We start from the raw sequence: 20,259 nt of genomic DNA on the forward strand, positions 1-20,259 counted from the left end.
AGGCCATTACATCCATGTTGGATGCAAACAAAAATTTTCATATGGCCATGGCAAGAGACAGCACATCCTTGAGCTGGTCTTTTGTCAAAATTAATATTTAACATTTTTTGTATAATAAACTAATTACTGAAAAAGAAAACTGAAAACCAACGCACTTATCCAAAGAATTTCGTTAAATGGTGAAGAGTACCGTTTTTTTGCGTCCTATACACAAAAATCGAGAAGTTGAGTATCATGCCTTCTATAAACCTTTCCAGATGCTACATTTTGTACACCTGTAAATAAAATTGTTTTCATGATAAGAAGCTTCTTTATTGTAGATTCCTATAGGATTAAACGCTTCTCAACTTCATTATAGTGTGCTTATAGATAATTTTCTCTTCACACCTATAATCCCACTATAAGATACTCCTAAGACGTTTCTTAGAAGTATAAATATCAGCGTTTACTGATAATTTCTTACTGTGGGTAGTATACCAGCCTTATAGGTGCGAATAGCCCTTTGGTCTCAAAACTCGGAAGCTAAAATGTTAGTTGGGTGTTTACCATATTTGCCATTTTACACAGTTTGCCAAGAGTTTACACCGTTGCAAATTTTCACTCGTGTAAATGGCTCAACCGATTTTCAAATAAAATAATTATGATTTCTTGCAACCTTGAACACACTCATTTTCAATGAATTAAAAAAAAGCATTTCTGGCAGCACCTTTTAACCGCCGCCATTGCTCATTTGTTGAACTGCACGCACACAACTGCATGCCAAAACCGTCAAAAGACATTTTTCATTTTCATCTTGACTGTGCAACTAGATTTTCTTTGGAATATAATTTTTTATCTAACGAAAAAAAACTAATTTTAAGTGTTAAATTATTCAGTTTATATTAGCTAATTTATTAATAACAATTAAGTAAAAATGTCCGATGAATTTAAATTGCCACGCCGCTCACGAAAAAGACTACGCGAAGTTAAAAGAAAAGCACGTCCAGGTAAGAAGAGTGTCACAAACAAAAAAATTTATTGCATTTTCTTTCAATTGAATGGGGTGGTGCTAGTGCTCCGTTGGGGTTAACCTAGAAACAATTTTTTTGAACAAACAAAAATCATGAATGTGTATATGCATTTTTTATCTTTTTATTTAATGTATTCTTAGAACTAAACGATAAAGAATCTTGGACTGCACTTCGCTATGCCGATCGCTTCGAACAATTCACTCAATTTACCGATAATGTCGATCGAATCGATGAAAATTGTGTGGATTGCCAGACGTTCATTGAACGCTATGAAAAACCATATTTGCCTGTGGTAATTACGAGCACTCAAGAAGGGTGGAAGGCCCAAGAGAAATGGACAATGAATAGACTTGTGAAGAAGTATCGCAATCAGAAGTTCAAATGCGGCGAAGACAATGAAGGTTACAGTGTCAAGATGAAAATGAAATATTATGTGGAATATATGAAGACGACTTTAGATGATAGTCCACTTTATATATTCGATAGCAGTTTCGGAGAGGTGAGACTTTTTTATTATAACTATAAAGTTATACCAACAATTTGTATTAAATTAATGTAGGTTTCATTAATATAATTAACTAGGCACCTTAGAATTTATAGGTACTAGGGAATTACTGTAGGGGTACAAGAAGTGCTCTGCTATCTTAAGATATTTTGTTTTGCGTTTTATCTAGCTCCCATTACAATTGAATCGGTCATTGCCAAAACCATATTTTTTTTCAAAATAGTTTTTTTTTTTTTGCTGAAAATCGTTCCTCAAAGATAGATGCGTATTGTGGGTAAAAAGCAGACAAGATAACTAATTCCTTCCCCTTCAAATTATAATGATTATGTCTAAAACAACTTAAGTCCAGGGACTTAACAGATTTTTGCATGCACTGTTTGATGGCAGGTGTAGTTACATAACTTCTGGCTAAAATTAAAATTTGCATCATGCTAATTGTTTCAACAATATTCAAGTCTTCAATTTGGATAATATTTGCCAGAAATATAGAGGAATTATTACAAATAGACCAGATTTCTTTTCGTTGGTTACCCAACCCAAATAAGAGAGAATATGATTATCGACCTTAAAATAATGAAATATGCAAAATAAATATGTACATGTGATATTAGGGTGGTCCTTATTTGAGACATGCAGTTGGATAGCCACCGTCCGGTTGGAAACACTGTGAACAATTTTCTTAAATTTTATTAGATTTTTATTTGACTCTCTTCCTCTCCCGGATTCAACGTACAACTTCATTTCCTTTGATATACCGGGAAACTAGGCAGTTGAAATAAAAATTCGCAAAATTTAGAGAACCTTAATGTGACATTTAAATAAATATTTTTCAAAGAATAATTTTCAATTATAAGACATTGCAAAACACGAAAAGAGATTATATTGGTTAAATTACAATGGTGGTCATGTTTTTAAAGACAGTATAAGATTTTCAGTATCATCGTAGTTTTATGAAAGTGCTATTTTTGGCTCTTAGTTATGAAGACTTAAATTAGTTATGGAAATTATGTAATTTAAAATAAACTACCGTTATCTGTCAATTATTTATGGGAATCTAGTTACATTGCCCTTAAAATGAGGAACGCATTTTTCTTTGCTGAAGAAGGTCCATTTTTTTTTTTTATAAAAGATACAATGAATGCAAAATTGTACGTCGTTGGTACCTATATGGCGGAGTGCCTTCTTGCCGTATGCCAAGAATAATATGCCTTTTAGATATTGTTAATTAGGCTCTTTTGGTCTTTTTGGTTTTTGACTTTGAATAAAAACAAAAGACTATTCCACTCATTCACCCAACGTGAAAAAATACCCTGAAGAAGTAAGGAATTCTTACGAAACGTTGGGTAAAAGAGTGGAATAAAGTCTTTTATTTTTATTCCCATTCAAAAACCAAAAAAAAACCAAAAGAGCCTAATTAACAATATCAATAAGAATTTACAAAGAATTGGTAAAACACATACAACAATATGCCTTTTAGATGGATTTTAAAAAAGGATAATGATCCAATGCATATGGCAAAGAGTTTAAACAGCTTTGTTCAGTCTGAAAAAAACTGATATTATTTTTTTTTTGTATTAAAATTCCATTAAGAGCTTGTGGAAATCAAATCAAGAGCGTATTGGAAAAGAAAAAAAAAAAAACAGAAATCAAGACGAGTTTCAGAAAACATGGTAAGGAGAGATTAGTTGAAATCTGTGGAGGGTTTTTGGGTGTATGCCTGGTAGATGTCAATCTGTTTTGCGAAATGTGCCAATGTGGCTAAATACTAAGCACATATAAAGAATGAAAAACAGAAACATTCAAAAATTAGTAAAAATTCTGATCATTTTCCAGGGAACTAAATCAGTGTCCCGATAAATTTGAAAAAGATTTTGATTTCTTGATTTTTTTTACAATTTGTGTGAATGATGTTGAAGTTTATTTTTAATATCTGGGGGTACATTTTATAAAAAACGAAACGAAAACGATCGTTCGTTTTTGAAAAACGAAAGAAAATTTGTGACAGATACAGAACAAATTCTTTCGTTTTTCAAGTTATATGAATCAAACCTTTCGCACACACGAAAACGTTTGTTCGTTTTCGCCATACAGAATCTCACCCCTGATTACCTCTACAATGTGTTTTAAAAAAAAAGTATAAATTTATTTAATTTCTTTACAATTCATTTTTAGAAAAGCCAAGACATTTTAAAACCTCACTGTCCTTAAAAATATGACCACCACTGTATATACCACATAAGCTATTCCTTGCTAAAACCACTTTAAGTGCAAAACAGTTTTTCGGGGTTTTTCTTTATTTCTAATAAAATAAAACTGTTATTTTACACATCAGTTTCTAACAACTCAAATACTAAATTAAGCTTAAAAAACTCCTTTGAGATTCGTTGGCTTGAGCATGAAACAGTTTTTATTGGTTCCTGAAAAATGAAAATTGTTGGACTTAAGTGGTTTTTGAAATGACCGAATCAATTTTACATACCTACTTTTATGTAGGTTGTTGGGTAGGAGCCCTGAATGAAGTTGAATTCAAGGGGTAATTATTCGTATATAAACTTAATCTTTGTAAGGTAGATCAGTACATTGAACAAATTCTTAGTTTTGCTGTCCAGTAATTTTTCACTGGTATTGGTTACTTTGAAGAAACATTTTAAAAAATTAGAGTAACCGAGGAGTCCCTGAAATCTACGAGGGTAGGACCATAGACAAGTACAACTATGTATTACAAACAAAGTTAAAATACCTACAGGGCTTACCGACGAGTTACAATTTGGAGTGCTTCAAGAAAGCATCTTCAGTTCTCTGCTCCTATTTTTCTTCAAACTCAATGGTCAGGGTCAACGGCCAATAAAGCACACCAAACCATTCAGTATCAATTTCGACTTATATTTTATCGTTGCAGTCCTATAAGACAAAAAAGGGATTAATTTAGCATAATCTTATGAACATATACATATTTTTTGTCTAATATGGTGATTTTGAAGGAATGCCCTCAAGTTTTTATTATGGAATTATTATATCAATCATCACTCTCATACAACATTTTACATCGCCTTATGTCCTCTAAACTTGAGTTGGGCTTCCAAAGTGCGCACACTCGGCCCATTATTTTGTTTTTTTTTAGGGAATAATACACCAAAGCAAACTTTTCTATCGGCCGATACTTAATAGTCCCTAATGGGAACTTTCATACATTTTCATACTTATTAACTATCGGCCGATAGAAATTCTACGGGGGCGCCCTAAATCTATATAAATTAATTATTATTTATTTTCCGAGAACTAAATAAACACCAAAAAAGAAACCTTAAAACCTGACGAAATAATGCTTCTTTCATCCACCTTGAAGTGAAAAGTAAAACAACATGGCTTTTGCTGTAAAAAAAGCAAAGAAAATATTTAATTTTATTTAAAAAATATAAACCTGGAAATATAAAAAAAAAACAAATTAAATTAATTAAATATAACAATCAAATACATGGTTATAATAATAACCACATAATAAAACACGTTACATAAAAAATTCCACAACAAATTCTTATATTGCTTCATTTTTCTCCATAACTTCCACATTTTCAATTTTATCCACTGTAAATCTAAATTAAAATTCTGAAAGTAAAAAAACAAAAACAAAGCAGTCAATATTAAAAAATGTCAATAAAAAAATATTATAAAATATAAAAATCAATCAAAATTCATACGAACCGAAAAATGAACCCTTCTCCTCTCCCGTCTCCTGGACAATTGGATGGATGTCCTCCTGGTCATTATAATATGCTCGTCCGGAACATATATAAATCCCAGGTTTGGCTAAAATTTATATACATAAATATATAAATTTAAGATTAAACAACAAAATATTTTTCAACTTACAAATACGTGGGGTCCATCTCCAATGGCTTCCACGAGAAGAAGTTGTGGCAAAGCTGGAATGGTAACTTGTTGTCCCTTTAAACCAATATTTGATAATTTATTATATTTATAACAAAAAAAATATATTTTCAGCTTACCAAATCATTTTGCCTACGAAACCATGTTCTTGGATTTGACCATATCCCGCTGCCAAACTAAAACAAAATTCATATATTTATTAAAGGTTTAACAATTTAAACATTAAAGCTCACATTCCTGAAGAATGCAACATCAATTAAATTTTGCATTATTTTCTATTTTCTTTTTTTTTCTTTGAAATATTTTTTTTTTTGAGTTCTTTAGCTTCGAATTTTTTCAGTCGATCGACACTAAAATTTCTCGTAATTTCATTGCTTAAGTAAACTTTTTTGCAATAAGTGACTGGGAATTATAAAGCTGGATTGAACTTTGCTTATCAAATTGAATGAAAATAAAATTTGGTTTGGTTTCTTACTAAACATATTGGACAGTTGACAGATGACACATAACAGTTGGCAGGTGACATGACAAGTGACAGATGACAAGTGTCAGGTGACAGATGACATGGTAGGTGACAGATAACATGACAGATGACATGGTAGGTGACATGACAGGTGACAGATTATATGGTAGGTGACAGATGACATGACAGGTGACAGATGACATGACAGGTGACAGATGATATGGCAGGTGACAGATGACATGGCAGGTGGTAGATGACATGACAAGTGACAGATGACATGGCAGGTGGTAGATGACATGGCAGGTGGCAGTTGACATGACAGGTGACAGATGATTTGGTAGGTGACAGATGACATGACAGATGACTTGATAGATGACATGACAAATGTCACCTGTCATGTCACCTATCAAGTCATCTGTCATGTCATCTGTCACCTACTATATCATCTGTCACCTGTCATGTCATCTGTCCCTACCATGTCATCTGCCACCTGCCATGTCATCTACCACCTGCCATGTCATCTGTAACTTGTCATGTCATCTACCACCTGCCATGTCATCTGTCACCTGCCATATCATCTGTCACCTGTCATGTCATCTGTCACCTGTCATGTCATCTGTCACCTGTCACGTCATCTGTCACCTACCATATAATCTGTCACCTGTCATGTCATCTGCCACCTGCCATGTCATCTACCACCTGCCATGTCATCTGTCACCTGTCATGTCACCTACCATGTCATCTTTCACCTGTCATGTCACCTACCATGTCATCTGTCACCTGTCATGTCACCTACCATGTCATCTGTCACCTGTCATGTTATCTGTCACTTGTCACCTGCCAACTGTTGTGTCATCTGTCAACTGTCCAATATGTTTAGTAAGAAACCAAACCAAATTTTATTTTCATTCAATTTGATTAGCAAAGATTCAATCCAGCTTTATAATTCCCAGTCACTTATTGCAAAAAAGTTTACCTAAGCAATGAAATTACGAGAAATTTTAGTGTCGATCGACTGAAAAAATTCGAAGCTAAAGAACTCCAAAAAAAAAAATTTTTCAAAGAAAAAAAAAAAAGAAAATAGAAAATAATGCAAAATTTAATTGATGTTGCATTCTTCAGGAATGTGAGTTTTAAAGTTTAAATTGTTAAACCTTTAATAAATATATGAATTTTGTTTTAGTTTGGCAGCGGGACATGGTCAAATCCAAGAACATGGTTTCGTAGGCAGGATGATTTGGTAAGCTGAAAATATAATTTTTTTGTTATAAATATAATAAATTTTTAAATATTTGTTTAAAGGGACAACAAGTTCCCATTCCAGCTTTGCCACAGCTTCTTCCCGTGGAAGCCATTGGAGATGGACCCCACGTATTTGTAAGCTGAAAAATATTTTTTGTTTAATCTTGAATTTATATATTTATATAAATTTTAGCCAAACCTGGGAATTATATATGTTCCGGACGAGCAAATTATAATGACCAGGAGGACATCCTTCCAATTGTCCAGGAGACGGGAGAGGAGAAGGGTTCATTTTTCAGTTCGTATAAATTTTGATTGATTTTTAGATTTTATAATATTTTTTTATTGACTTTTTTTTAATATTGATTGCTTTGTTTTTTTTTTTTTTATTTTCAGAATTTTAATTTAGGTTTACAGTGGATAAAATTGAAAATGTGGAAGTTATGGAGAAAAATGAAGCAATATAAGAATTTGTTGTGGAATTTTTTATGTAACGTGTTTTATTATGTGGTTATTATTATAACCATGTATTTGATTGTTATATTTAATTAATTTAATTTGTTTCTTTTTTATATTTCCAGGTTTATATTTTTTAAATAAAATTAATTATTTTCTTAGCTTTTTTACAGCAAAAGCCCATGTTGTTTTACTTTTCACTTCAAGGTGGATGAAAGAAGCATTATTTTGTCAGGTTTTAAGGTTTCTTTTTTGGTGTTTATTTCGTTTTCGCAAAAGAATAGTTTTCTTAGGTCAAAATAAATATTAAATAATTTATTTTGATTTAGGGCGCCCCCCGCACACAAGAGACTTTCTATCGGCCGCTAGTTAATAAGTATGAAAATGTATGAAAGTTCCCATTAGGGACGATTAAGTATCGGCCGATAGAAAAGTTTGCTTTGGTGCATTATTTCCTAAAAAACAAAAAAATTATTGGACAGCAAAGCTAAGAATTTGTTCAATGTACTGATCTACTTCGAACATTCGTTTATATACGAATAACTACCACTTCAATGCAACTTCATTCAGGGCCTATCTGTGACACATTTTGTTGTCATTTAAACTAACGTAGCTTCAGCTTAAAATGAGATAAACAATAAACATCCTCGATGAGATTATTTCCCTTGATCTAGGGTTCACGTGGGAATGTTTACATCTATGTATGTATTTTTGTTTATAAATTATACAAAATCTTCTTATTCTCAGAAACCTAAAATAATACAGATTTGTTTATTTATTTATATACTTATTTGTTTCTTTTAGCATCATCGTAGAAAAAAGCTCCTTGATGACTACACAATTCCAAAGTATTTTCAAGATGATCTCTTCAAGTATTCGGGAGAGGATCGTCGTCCACCGTATCGGTGGTTTGTAATGGGACCAGCTCGTTCGGGGACGGGAATCCACATAGACCCACTTGGGACAAGTGCCTGGAATGCACTTGTTTTTGGCCACAAGAGATGGTGCCTCTTCCCAACCAATACACCAAAGGAATTATTAAAAGTTCAAGGATCTGTTGGTGGCAAACAGCGTGATGAGGCAATAACCTGGTTCAGTGTTATCTATCCAAAGACAAAGAGGCCCGATTGGCCAAAAGAATATGCTCCAGTAAGAATAATTTTTTTTTAAAATTTACTTTTTCTAAATGTAAGAATTTTAATTGAAAATCTATTTTAGATAGAAATTCTGCAAGGCCCGGGAGAGACCGTTTTTGTGCCTGGCGGCTGGTGGCATGTTGTTCTAAATCTCGACGATACTGTAGCTGTCACACAGAATTTCTGCAGCAAGACCAATTTCCCAATTGTGTGGCATAAAACTGTACGTGGACGTCCAAAATTGTCTCGCAAATGGTTACGTATACTCAGGGTAGGTTGAAAATAAATACAAGCATCTATTGAAAGTTTTTATTTCAATTTTGTATTTTTAAATAAAAAGGAAGTTGAACCTGAACTAGCTAAAATGGCCGAAAATATAAATATCGATCAGAGCACTGGATTCGCTTCGGACAGTTCTAGCAATTCTAGTTCATCGTCGTCATCTTCATCGTCGAGCGATGACGATAGCGACAGCTGTTCGAATACGGACAGTGGTCAAGAAAGTCTCACTGCCAAAAAGAAGAAGAAGCGACGTATGGGAGGAACTAGTGGTGGCGGAATGATGTCTTCACGTTCTTGATCATCAATTACAAAGGGCGGCCAATATAATTGTTGTGCGGCGTTCCCTTCGAATTTTCAAAAATTATACATTTCCTAAGTTCGTATCCCTTTTTCCATTTACCGTTATAAATAAATATTTTTTTTTTAAATCAGAATCTTAGTATGAAATCAAAAAGAGAAAAAAAAAGTACAGAAAATATCAAACATTACTGATTAACAAAATGAAAATCGTTTTCCAAATTATTATTTTTAAATTGTTAATGACTTGTAATTTAATACGAAATGACAAAATATATATGTATTATTTAATAGAAAATGAGAACTTTATTAAAAAAAAAACTAGTTTTCGAAAGAATTGTTTTCAACCTGGAACGCAGCATACTAATTTGTTTCGCTGAATAATAAAAATACGGTTTTCGATCGGCCCGGCGCTGAACAAAATATGCTACCGGACTGTATCAAGCATTGAGCCCGCTTTGTAATGTTCAGCGGTTGTTTCTCTTCAAGTTGAAGTGTGAGATTTGACTTAAGTCAACAGGATAACAACTCTAAACATAGGTCCAGATTATTCCAGGATTATCTCACCCCTACTACGATTGTCAACTATCAATTGATAGTTGATAAATACTGTAATTTTGTGTTTTAAAATCTTATCAGAGGGAAAACTGGTCATTTTTTAAAGGAATTTCTCAATTACATTTCAAAATTACATGACAACCGTCATCATTCTTTGTTTTAATTTTTTTTGCAAATTAGAAATAAATTTCGTCCTAATTTTATTTTTTAACAACTATTAATTGATAGTTGACAACCGTAATAGGAGTGTCAAACAAAAATAAGATGAAGAAATCCGTCAAGTCATTATATAGCAGCCGGATATAAACCTAGCAGAGTAAATGTGGGAGGGGGACGTGCTGGATAGAAGGGATCAATGCCCTTCATCGGAATCTGAGTTATGGAATATATTACAGAACTCTTTTCCATTTTCTAGGAACAAATATCAAAAAGCGGAACAATTTAGAAATAGAACTTTACTGCCCCCCTAGTACGCAGCTGAAGCGAAACGAAAAATGTTTAATGGCCAATTTGATATTAATCAGACTTTTACATCTTAAAAAGACGTTTGTTCCATAAAAAGACGTCATTTGAGAGTTTAAAAGCCTGTTTGTGAAATCGGAATTGAGTCTCCAATGTCAACAGCGAATATATTAGATATTAGCATGAAAAGATCATCTAGTATTATATTAAGCCTAGTACGCTGCTGATGCGAAACGAAAAATGTTCAAGTCGAAAACGAAAATGCTACCGAAAAAATATCTTCGAGTATTCTGTCAAAGTCAAAATAAAAAAATTTAAAATTAATTTAAAATCAAGAAAAATCAACAGAAAATAATTTTTAAAGGAAGAAATAAATGAATTAGAAAAAAAACCGTCAACACTGCTCTTGGAGTCTAGAAAAATGCACAGGACAGAAAAAAGTAAGTGACAAATGAGTGAAAACTCTCCAATTTTTCGCTAGAGCTGCGTAATGAAACCTAGTACGCTGCTGAAGTGAAACGAAAAATTTTGAAGTCTCCAAAGTCAACAGCGGACATGTTAACGAAAAAATACCATCAGGTATTATAGCAAAGTAAAAATAATAGAAATATAAATCAAAAAATTCAAGAGAAAACATCAGAAAATAAGTTTTAAAGCAAAAACAAAACAAATTTAATTTCGTTCAAGATTTCATTAACGAAATTTTGTATTCAAAATTTCGTTTCGCATCAGCAGCGTACTAGGCTTTAAAGCCAATATAATAAAAATACATATCACAAAATTCAAGAAAAAACATCAGGAAATAAATTTTCAAACCAAATTTGAATTAATAACAAATACACATTAAAAAACAATACTCATCTCATAATATTTTGCCTACAAATTAAGAATTGATTTCGATTAGAAAATGTAAGTGTGTGAAATGCAAAACATCTAATTTCATTTTTGGCAAGTGAATTCGCAAAAAGTGAAATGCAGAACATAGGTGAAAGAAAGGCTTTTTAAAGACTGCGTACTAGGCTTAACTGCCCCAAAGTGATTTGTGAACAGCTTGCATTGAACCTTATGAAAGCTAAATTGTCAAGGTTAAGTAGTGACCTTTGGCTCCACCTAGTTTTTTTTTTTTTTTGTAAGGACTAGTTGTACAAACGTTGGTTCGCTTCGGTTCAGGAATTTAACTCTCCGATTTCGGTGGATTAGATGTGGATCAAGTTTTTAACTATTTTAATATAAATTAACCTTGAACCAGTGCTAAACTGCACCTTTAACACCGATTTCAGAAGATAAAAGTTGCGGATTAAATATTTGTACAACTGGCTACTTTTAAAATAAGTTCCACAAAAAATTTTATTTTTCCATTACATTTCACACTGAATGTAGCCATTCCAAAAAATCTATTACAACTCTACATTGTACTAGAACCTCCAACCTATCAAAAAACACAGTTGTCAAAAATTCGTCATTTGACATTTCCATTTTAAAAGCAAGTCGAGTCAGACATCTTTTTCTACATGAATTGAAATAATTTTTTTTTTGTATTGTTATCAATTGTGTGTAAAATTTTCATATAAAAAACTAAACATTTTAATAAGAAATTTTATTGAAAAACACAACCAAAACTATAAACTACACCATGCCACTAAAATTGGACATCAAAAGACGCCTTACATCGCGTTCGGATCGTGTTAAATGTGTTGATATACATCCAGCCGAGCCGTGGATGTTGTGCGCCCTATACAATGGCCACGTACACATCATGAATTATGAAAACCAACAATTGGTCAAAGATTTCGAAGTATGCGATGTTCCAGTGCGCTCGGGGCGATTTGTCGCCCGCAAAAATTGGCTAATCACCGGTTCGGATGATATGCAAATAAGAATATTCAATTATAACACTTTGGAGAAGGTGCATTCATTTGAAGCACACTCCGATTACATTCGATGCATTGCTGTGCATCCAACTCAACCTTTAGTCCTCACCAGCAGTGGTAAGTGTGTTCAAAATAGAGTGGAGCATTTTCGGACTTTTCTTTCAGATCATGGTTTATGTGTTTATGGTCTTCTGAACTTATTCTGATACTTTTTTTTTATTCGACAGTGGAAAATTAAAAATCGGGAAGCCTCTGAAGAATGCTCGTTTTTCACAGAAATCGACATTTTGTTAGTTTTCAGAATCGCTCTGAATTGACTTTATTCTTTTTCATGTTTACAATCACTGTGTTGTTGTTATATTTCCCCTAAGCAGTCAGTATAACTCCTGTGACGAAAAAGTCCACACCAACGGAACCAGCCGACTACCGTCCAATAAGCACCGTGCATGTCTAATGTCCTCGAAAAAATCTTAACTATGCAAATGATGGACCATCTCACATCGAAAAGATTACACTGGTTTACAAAAGTTTTGTTGCCGAACCAAAAATATACTTTTCTAGAGGTTTTCGGTGTGCTGAATTCGAATCCGAAGTCAGAAACAACCAATCAGCTCCCGTTTTTGAGATATTACCGTTAGAAAATGCAAAAAAATGTTTTTTTGAGTTCTTCGGACCTTATTCTTTTGTATATGGAAAATTGTTTATTTAGTACCGTTGTCTATAAGAACTGTTTTCCATCTTTCGATACCTGTTTAAATCTTTTCAATATATGTATTTTGTATTGCCCGAGATATCTTAAAATGAAGTAAGTGGGTTTGGCTTAATACATCACAAAGGAGATAATGACGTTATAAAAATTATAAAAATACCAAACAACTGGGGATATCTCGGGCAGTAAAAAAGATATCGGAAAGATTTAAACAGATTTAAAAAGGTGGAAAATAGTTTTAAAAACCGTTACTAAATATGCTCAAACAATTTTCCTTATATAAAAGAATAAGTAGTACTGCATTTTCTAAGGGTAATATTTCAAAAACGGGAGCTGATTAATTTTTTTTGACTTCGGATTCGAGTTCAGCAGAACGAAAACCTCCAGAAAAGTACCTATATTTTTGTTTCGGCAACAAAAAAAAAGCACACCGAAAACCTCCAGAAAAGTATATTTATGTTTCGGCAACAAAAAAAAAGTTTAATTTTGTTAACCAGTGTTATCTGTCCTCTTATCAATCAGGATTGAGAGCTAATCATACGTGCTCTACAGAAACTGTTAAGGTTTTAGAGGACATATAAGACTCAAATACGATAAAGACAAGATTATTGCACTTGATATTTCAAAAGCATTTAATATAGTTTGGCATCAAGCACTCTTATCGATAATGCTTCCATTCGGTATTGATGAATTTCTTCTTCGTTGGATTAGAAATTACCTTTCGAATTGTTCAATTCAAGTCTGAAAGCCATAATATAAACGGTGGTGTGCCCCAGGGCTCCGTTTTGTCTCCAACTGTCTTCCTCATTTTTATGAATGATTTGTTTTCTGAAACTTCTAATCCACTCAATTGTTTAGCTGATGATTAAGCTTTTCATATTCGTTTGAGGATTCACACCCATGTTCTTCGGATGTGGATCTTCAACGGCCAAATATGATAAGCTCATTAAATTCTAATCTCGAATGCATTCCTAAAACACAATGCTTCTTACTATCACTAAAACGAAACCCTCCCCCTTTGCCACTATCCATGAGTGGTACTTGCATCAAGGAAACTGAACAGCTTTCGATTCTAGGAATGTCCATTACAAACCACCTCCTGTGGAATGAGCACATATTCGATGTCGCTAAAAACCCTGCGAAATGCTTAGGTTTCCTTCGAAGATGTAAGAAATTCTTCACAACTTCTGATCTAGCTATAATTTATAAATCATGCATTCGTCCAAGGCGCGAGTACAATTCCCATATCTGGGCAGGTGCTCCTAAGACCCACTTGAGTTATTTTGGAAGGAATCCAAAATAGAGCTTTTAAAATGATAGGTTACAGGTCCATTTTAGATACAATCCCATCTCTTGAGCAGTTTTTATTTTATAGGTATTTTTTTTAATGTTCAAACGAAATAGCTAGATGCATTCCTCCCCTTAAACAATTCAAACGTAATACTCGTAGTTCAAGGAATGCCCATCAGTTTACACTAGAGTCAAATTTCGGACGTACCGTCAAGTATAGAGATTCTTTCTTTAGTCGTACTACGAGAATGTGGAATGCATTACCCGTCTCAGTTTTTCCCTCTCACTTTAATGTTCAGAACTTTAAAACTAATGTGCATCGGCATCTTCTTTTAAATCCTTCCCACTTTCCCTAAAGCTCGTACTGTGTTTATATACATAGTAAGGGTACCCAGAACCCCTTTAGTGCGCGCAAATTATAAAAAAAAATCTCAATACTTTGCCTATTGGACTTTTCTAAAGCTTTGGACAAAGTTGATCAATGATCATAGAGTGCTTTTTCAAAAGCTTTAGCACTATTTTAAATTTTCGAAATCTGCTGTTTCTCTTGTTAGTAGTTATTTGAGTAACAGAACATCAAGTACGTTCTTGAATATGGGTTTTTATTTTGTGCATATATCAATGATTTGCCTTATGTTTGTGAGCACGTTTCTTTTCATTTGTATGCAGATGATATACAAATTTACCTATCGTTTAGAATTGTACTAATAGAAGATCTTATCTTTAGCGTAAATGAAGATCTTCAGAGGATCTATAACTGGGCTAAGGAAAACGGTCTAATCATGGAAAAAGTCAAGCATTATTAATTTCTAAGAAGGCCTACAACTATGGAGATTTACCTTTATGTCGAATATTGTTCATGTCAGATTTGTAAACTCCGTGACCACTCTTGGATTCAAAATCTCTAGGGATCTTTCTTGCAGAGACCATATAAACTCTTTCATTGCTTGTATTTATGGAAACTTAAGAAAACTGTGATATATCTAATTCTTAAACCTCAAGATACAAAATTTCGTCTAATTAGAACTCTACTTGTACCAATCACTTCCTTTTCTGAAGTCGTGTATCCGAAGCTCCATTCTTAATCTACGGAATCTTACGGAAATAACCGCAATATTTCCATAAGCGAGGTTTTGGTGGCGGCTCGGTGATGATGTGGGGCGCTTTCTCTTCAAAGGGGTGCCTCGAAATGTAATTCACTTCATCGAAAAGAACCGCAAAGATTATGATTTAGTATTCCGACACAGTTTAGTACTCTTTTTCCCTAATTACCGTGACCAAACTTTGATTTTTTTTTAGCAGGACAATGCCAGAATCCATATAGTAGAGAAACAATTTATTGGTTGGAAATAAATTAAATTAATTAAATGAACTGGCCAGCATGCTCTCCCGATGTAAACATTATTGAAAATCTTTGGGGAGTCCTCGTTAGGAGAATATATGCAAAGCTGTATGCAGAGCTCAAATGTCTTAAATTGAGCCAGAACTTTTGTCAAACTTGGTAAAATCTAATTAAAAAAACAGTTTTGACTTCATTCTTGCCAAAGGTTCCCAAATCAATTATTTGTTTGCGTTTTTTATTTATTTTTAATGCCGGTTTAAGTCATGGGTTATTCTTTTAAAACACTTGAATTAATTTTTTGGTGTATTATTGAGAAATTAAAATACTCTTGTAATATTTTTGAAATTGATTTGCTATTTTTATAAGCTGTCCTGACCATTACTATTACTTCATATAATTTGTTTTTTAATTGTGTATAAACGACATAAAAATTTTACGATTTTTGAAGTGGGTTAAAGATATGAAACGCACTGCATAAAATACATTGTCTTACAGTATTCCACAACATTATCTTACAATAGTCCACAACAAAGAATTGAATTGAATTTTAAAATCCACTACGTACTGCTCAAAACTTATACTTGATGGTCTCTGGGATAAAATCTGATCCCCTATTTTGAGTCGTCAATGGAAAAAAAAAACAAAATTGGGAAGGCTCCGAAAAATGCACATTTTTGCAAAAATTGAGATTTTTTAAATTGTATAAAATCCCGCCTTGAAAAACTTTCTTTTACAATCTGTTAGAATGTATGTTTATTAGAAACTATTAGAACTTTAAGAGATATGAAGGACCATTACTGAGGACTTCTTTTAAATTATAACGTCGTTTATGGGGGATTTAGGAAAACGTTACTAATTAATTTTCCACTGTATCAGAATAAGTTCAGAAGACCATAACGCATAAATCATGAATTGCATGCAGTGATCTGAAAGAAAAGTTCAAAAACGCTCCACTCTAGTATTCAAATTAACTTTTAGACAAAATAGACTCAATTTTGTGTTTAATTTAGATGACATGTTGATAAAACTCTGGAATTGGGAAAAACTATGGGCCTGTCAACGAGTCTTTGAGGGACACACGCACTATGTCATGCAAATTGTATTCAATCCCAAAGACAACAACACATTTGCCTCCGCCTCGTTGGATCGCACAGTCAAAGTCTGGCAATTGGGTTCGAATTTTGCCAATTTCACTTTGGAAGGTCATGAAAAAGGTGTCAACTGCGTTGATTACTATCACGGAGGTGATAAGCCTTATTTGATTTCCGGTGCCGATGATCGTATGGTCAAGATCTGGGATTACCAGAATAAGACTTGCGTTCAAACACTCGAAGGACACGCTCAGAATATCTCTGCCGTTTGTTTTCACCCAGAACTTCCTATTGTCTTGACCGGATCCGAAGATGGAACTGTGAGAATCTGGCATTCAGGAACATACCGACTAGAGACTTGCCTAAACTATGGATTCGAAAGAGTCTGGACAATTGCCTGTATGCGAGGAACCAACAATGTGGCTTTAGGCTACGATGAAGGTTCCATAATTATCAAAGTTGGACGGGAAGAGCCAGCCATGTCGATGGATGTGATTGGTGGCAAAATCATTTGGGCCAAACACTCGGAAATGCAACAAGTCAATCTGAAAGCCTTATCCGATGAGACAGAGGTCAAGGATGGTGAAAGATTGCCGGTGGCAGTCAAAGACATGGGCGCCTGTGAAATCTATCCCCAGACCATTACTCACAATCCAAATGGACGTTTTGTTGTAGTCTGCGGGGATGGCGAATACATCATCTACACATCCATGGCTTTGCGTAATAAAGCCTTTGGATCGGCACAGGAATTCGTTTGGGCAATCGAAAGCAATGAATATGCCATCCGGGAGAATAATGGAACTGTGAGGCTGTTCAGAAACTTTAAAGAACGCAAGAACTTTACTCCGGAATATGGAGCCGAGAGTATCTATGCTGGATATCTGTTTGGAGTGAAGACATCATCTGGATTGGCTTTCTACGATTGGGAAACATTGCAGTTGGTGAGACGGATCGAAGTGCAGCCAAGGAATGTCTTCTGGAACGAAGCTGGAACTTTAGTTTGCTTGGCTACAGATGACTCATATTTCATACTCAGTGTGGATACAGGAGCTATTGCTACAGCAATAGAGACCAAGCAGGGTTTGGAAGATGATGGCATAGAAACGGCTTTCGATGTTTTGGGGGAAGTAAACGAGCAAGTGAGGACTGGTCTTTGGGTGGGTGATTGCTTTATATACACCAACTCGGTGAATCGTATCAATTACTATGTCGGAGGAGAAATTGTTACCATTTCGCATTTAGACAGGACTATGTATCTTCTCGGATATGTTCCCAAGGACAATAGATTGTACCTTGGTGACAAAGAGTTGAATGTTATTAGTTTTTCACTTCAATTGAGCGTTCTTGAATACCAAACAGCTGTGATGAGGAGAGATTTTGAGCGAGCCGATGTAGTCTTGCCAACCATTCCCAAGGAACATCGCACACGAGTTGCACACTTCCTGGAAAAACAAGGATTCAAATCTCAGGCATTGCAAGTGTCGACTGATCCTGACCATAGATTTGATTTGGCTTTGCAAATTGGTGAATTGGAAGTTGCACTTAAACTCGCCCGTGAGTCAGAGAATCCACAGAAATGGTCATCGTTGGCTGATGTGGCTTCGCGAAAGAATAACATGGCTTTGGTTAAAGAGTGCATGCAAAAGGCAAATGACTTTAGTGGTTTGCTTTTGCTCGCAACCAGTTCGGGTGATGCTGAAATGTTGAAGGATCTGGGAGAGGCTGGCTCTGCTCAGGGTAAACACAATATTGCATTCCTTTCGACATTTTTACGTGGCGATGTCACGGGCTGTTTGAATATTCTCATTGAGACAAATCGTCTGCCGGAAGCTGCATTCTTTGCTCGCACATACATTCCAAGTAAAATGCCTGAAATTGTGGCATTGTGGCGAGAGGAATTGGCTAAATTCAATGAGAAAGCTGGACAATCGCTGGCCGATCCAAGCAAATATGAGAATCTCTTCCCCGGGCTGAGTGATGCATTGCGGGTTGAGGAATTTTTACAAAAAGAACAGTCGCAGACATTACCAGCACGGATTGCCTCTCAGGTTCCATTGAATATTAATCGGAATCCATTGGAGGAAATGAAGGCGGCCGAAGAGAAGGGAATATTTGATGGCAATAAACCGGCGGTGGAAGTTGCCGATCATAAAAAGAATGATGATTTTCTGGGAGCTGCTGCATCTAGTGAACCTGCTGCTGTTGCTGCTGCTGCTTCAGTTGTTGCTGCAAAAGCTTCCTCCTCTGACACAGAAGATCCCAATGCAGATGATGACCTTGATTTAGAAATTGAAGGTATGACTCTGGATGAGAATATCGATACAACAGATGTGAATCTGGATGAGTTTTTGAGCGATGATGATTAAGACGAGAATAATGCAATCAAACTAGAAAAAAAACAAAAGAATTACCAAAATAACCATCGAATTTGAGGTACTCCCTGATGTTTGATATTTTAGTTTGGCGCAGTTTTTTTTCCACGAGTTTTTCAGTAGGGGGAAATTTGATTGGCAATGCAACAAATTTATTTTATTTCTTTCTTTCAATTTAAATAAATAGAAGGCATTAATCAAGTCCATCGTTCTGTATTGTCTATCATAATAAAAAAAAAACATGGAAAATTCTTATAATCTATATAAATATATTTTTAGTACATTAGAAATGTTTGTAGCGTCCCAAATAAAATATTAATCATAAATTGATGACAAAAAAAAAATTATAAGAAAAACATATTAGATTACGCTGCAATTTTATTATTATTATTATGTATTGTAATAAACAAACACAATCATTATTAAATATACATAAATAAAATCCTAAAAAAAATAAGATTTTTAAGATTTGTTTTATTTTTTAAGAAATGAAAAATAATACTTAAAATAAGTACGCCATCACGCAGAGGATAAGGTCATCCGAAGTATTATGATTTAACTTTTTTAAAAAGTACGATGTATTTTTTTTTTTTTTAATGTGACCCAATTTGGTAAATGGTGTTCACAACGAGATTGTGGGTTGGTCTGTGATAATAGTGCCAAATTCTGTTGTACTATGTTATGGTGAAATATAATTTTTTAACAGAACAGTTGATGCTGTCGCTTTTAAAAATCAAATCGAGCGAAAATAAACGCCTCACACAAAGAGAGTCAACAGTTTATTTCTAACTTTTTAACATCGATTCTTCTGATATAAGTTGCGATTTTTTTGCTTGCCATAAAGGTACTATAGGGTAAGATTAGGATTCCAAACAAAAATTGAACTCGAGATAAAAATCAGACATGAAATTACGATTATAGAGAATACGAACAAAATTGGTCCCGCAATTCTGTCCTCTTGTCTGCGTGTATGTATGTTTTTTTCTATCTCGAGCTACAGCACAAACGCAAACCCTAGAGAGAAAATTGAAATTTTTTTTAGGGCCACAATTAATTAATGGTACCTGACATTATGTGTCCTTAATTGAGGCTATGAGAACAATAGTGGCGTAACCCACTTTTTTCAAAAATTAGTTTTTCTTAAAAACGGGGTCTCTTAATATATCTATTTTAATACAAAAAATAGATTTATGCAGCTAGATACACTTAAAACTAGATGGCACTCAAAAAAGTGTTGTTTTAAAAAACCATGGTTCTTAAATCTCTCGTAGCTCAAAACTGAATT

The 20,259-nt window shown here is 34.0% G+C and overlaps 2 protein-coding genes and 2 long non-coding RNA genes across 5 annotated transcripts; 3 read left to right on the top strand and 1 right to left on the bottom strand.

The window, feature by feature from the left end:
- The first annotated feature begins 740 nt into the window (after positions 1-740).
- LOC129911412 (bifunctional arginine demethylase and lysyl-hydroxylase PSR) lies at positions 741-9,559 on the top strand. 2 transcript variants are annotated; one of them, XR_008771641.1, is made up of 6 exons: positions 741-986; positions 1,151-1,509; positions 8,369-8,713; positions 8,783-8,971; positions 9,041-9,358; positions 9,415-9,559. XR_008771641.1 is itself a non-coding variant. In XM_055989213.1 (5 exons), exons 1-5 carry the CDS (start codon positions 914-916, stop codon positions 9,278-9,280), a joined length of 1,206 nt encoding a protein of 401 aa, XP_055845188.1. In that variant the 5' UTR covers positions 741-913; the 3' UTR covers positions 9,281-9,361. The 2 variants fall into 2 exon arrangements, 1 of the variants encoding a protein (XP_055845188.1); XM_055989213.1 differs by lacking the exon at positions 9,415-9,559 and having other exon boundaries at positions 9,041-9,361.
- Positions 1,530-5,664, top strand: LOC129911414 (uncharacterized). The gene is made up of 2 exons (XR_008771642.1): positions 1,530-5,446; positions 5,518-5,664. It is a non-coding gene; the product is annotated as an uncharacterized LOC129911414 (long non-coding RNA).
- On the bottom strand, positions 6,948-7,862 carry LOC129911415 (uncharacterized). The gene is made up of 2 exons (XR_008771643.1): positions 7,308-7,862; positions 6,948-7,248 (listed from the first exon to the last, which is right to left on the bottom strand). It is a non-coding gene; the product is annotated as an uncharacterized LOC129911415 (long non-coding RNA).
- Positions 9,560-11,775: 2,216 nt separating the features above from the next.
- LOC129911416 (coatomer subunit beta') lies at positions 11,776-19,431 on the top strand. The gene is made up of 2 exons (XM_055989214.1): positions 11,776-12,287; positions 16,522-19,431. The coding sequence occupies exons 1-2, from the start codon at positions 11,933-11,935 to the stop codon at positions 18,966-18,968; spliced, it is 2,802 nt and encodes a 933-aa protein (XP_055845189.1). The 5' UTR covers positions 11,776-11,932; the 3' UTR covers positions 18,969-19,431.
- Positions 19,432-20,259: the final 828 nt, after the last annotated feature.

This window comes from Episyrphus balteatus, chromosome 2 (genome assembly GCF_945859705.1).
Source record: "Episyrphus balteatus chromosome 2, idEpiBalt1.1, whole genome shotgun sequence".
NCBI classification, from domain to species: Eukaryota; Metazoa; Arthropoda; class Insecta; order Diptera; family Syrphidae; genus Episyrphus; species Episyrphus balteatus.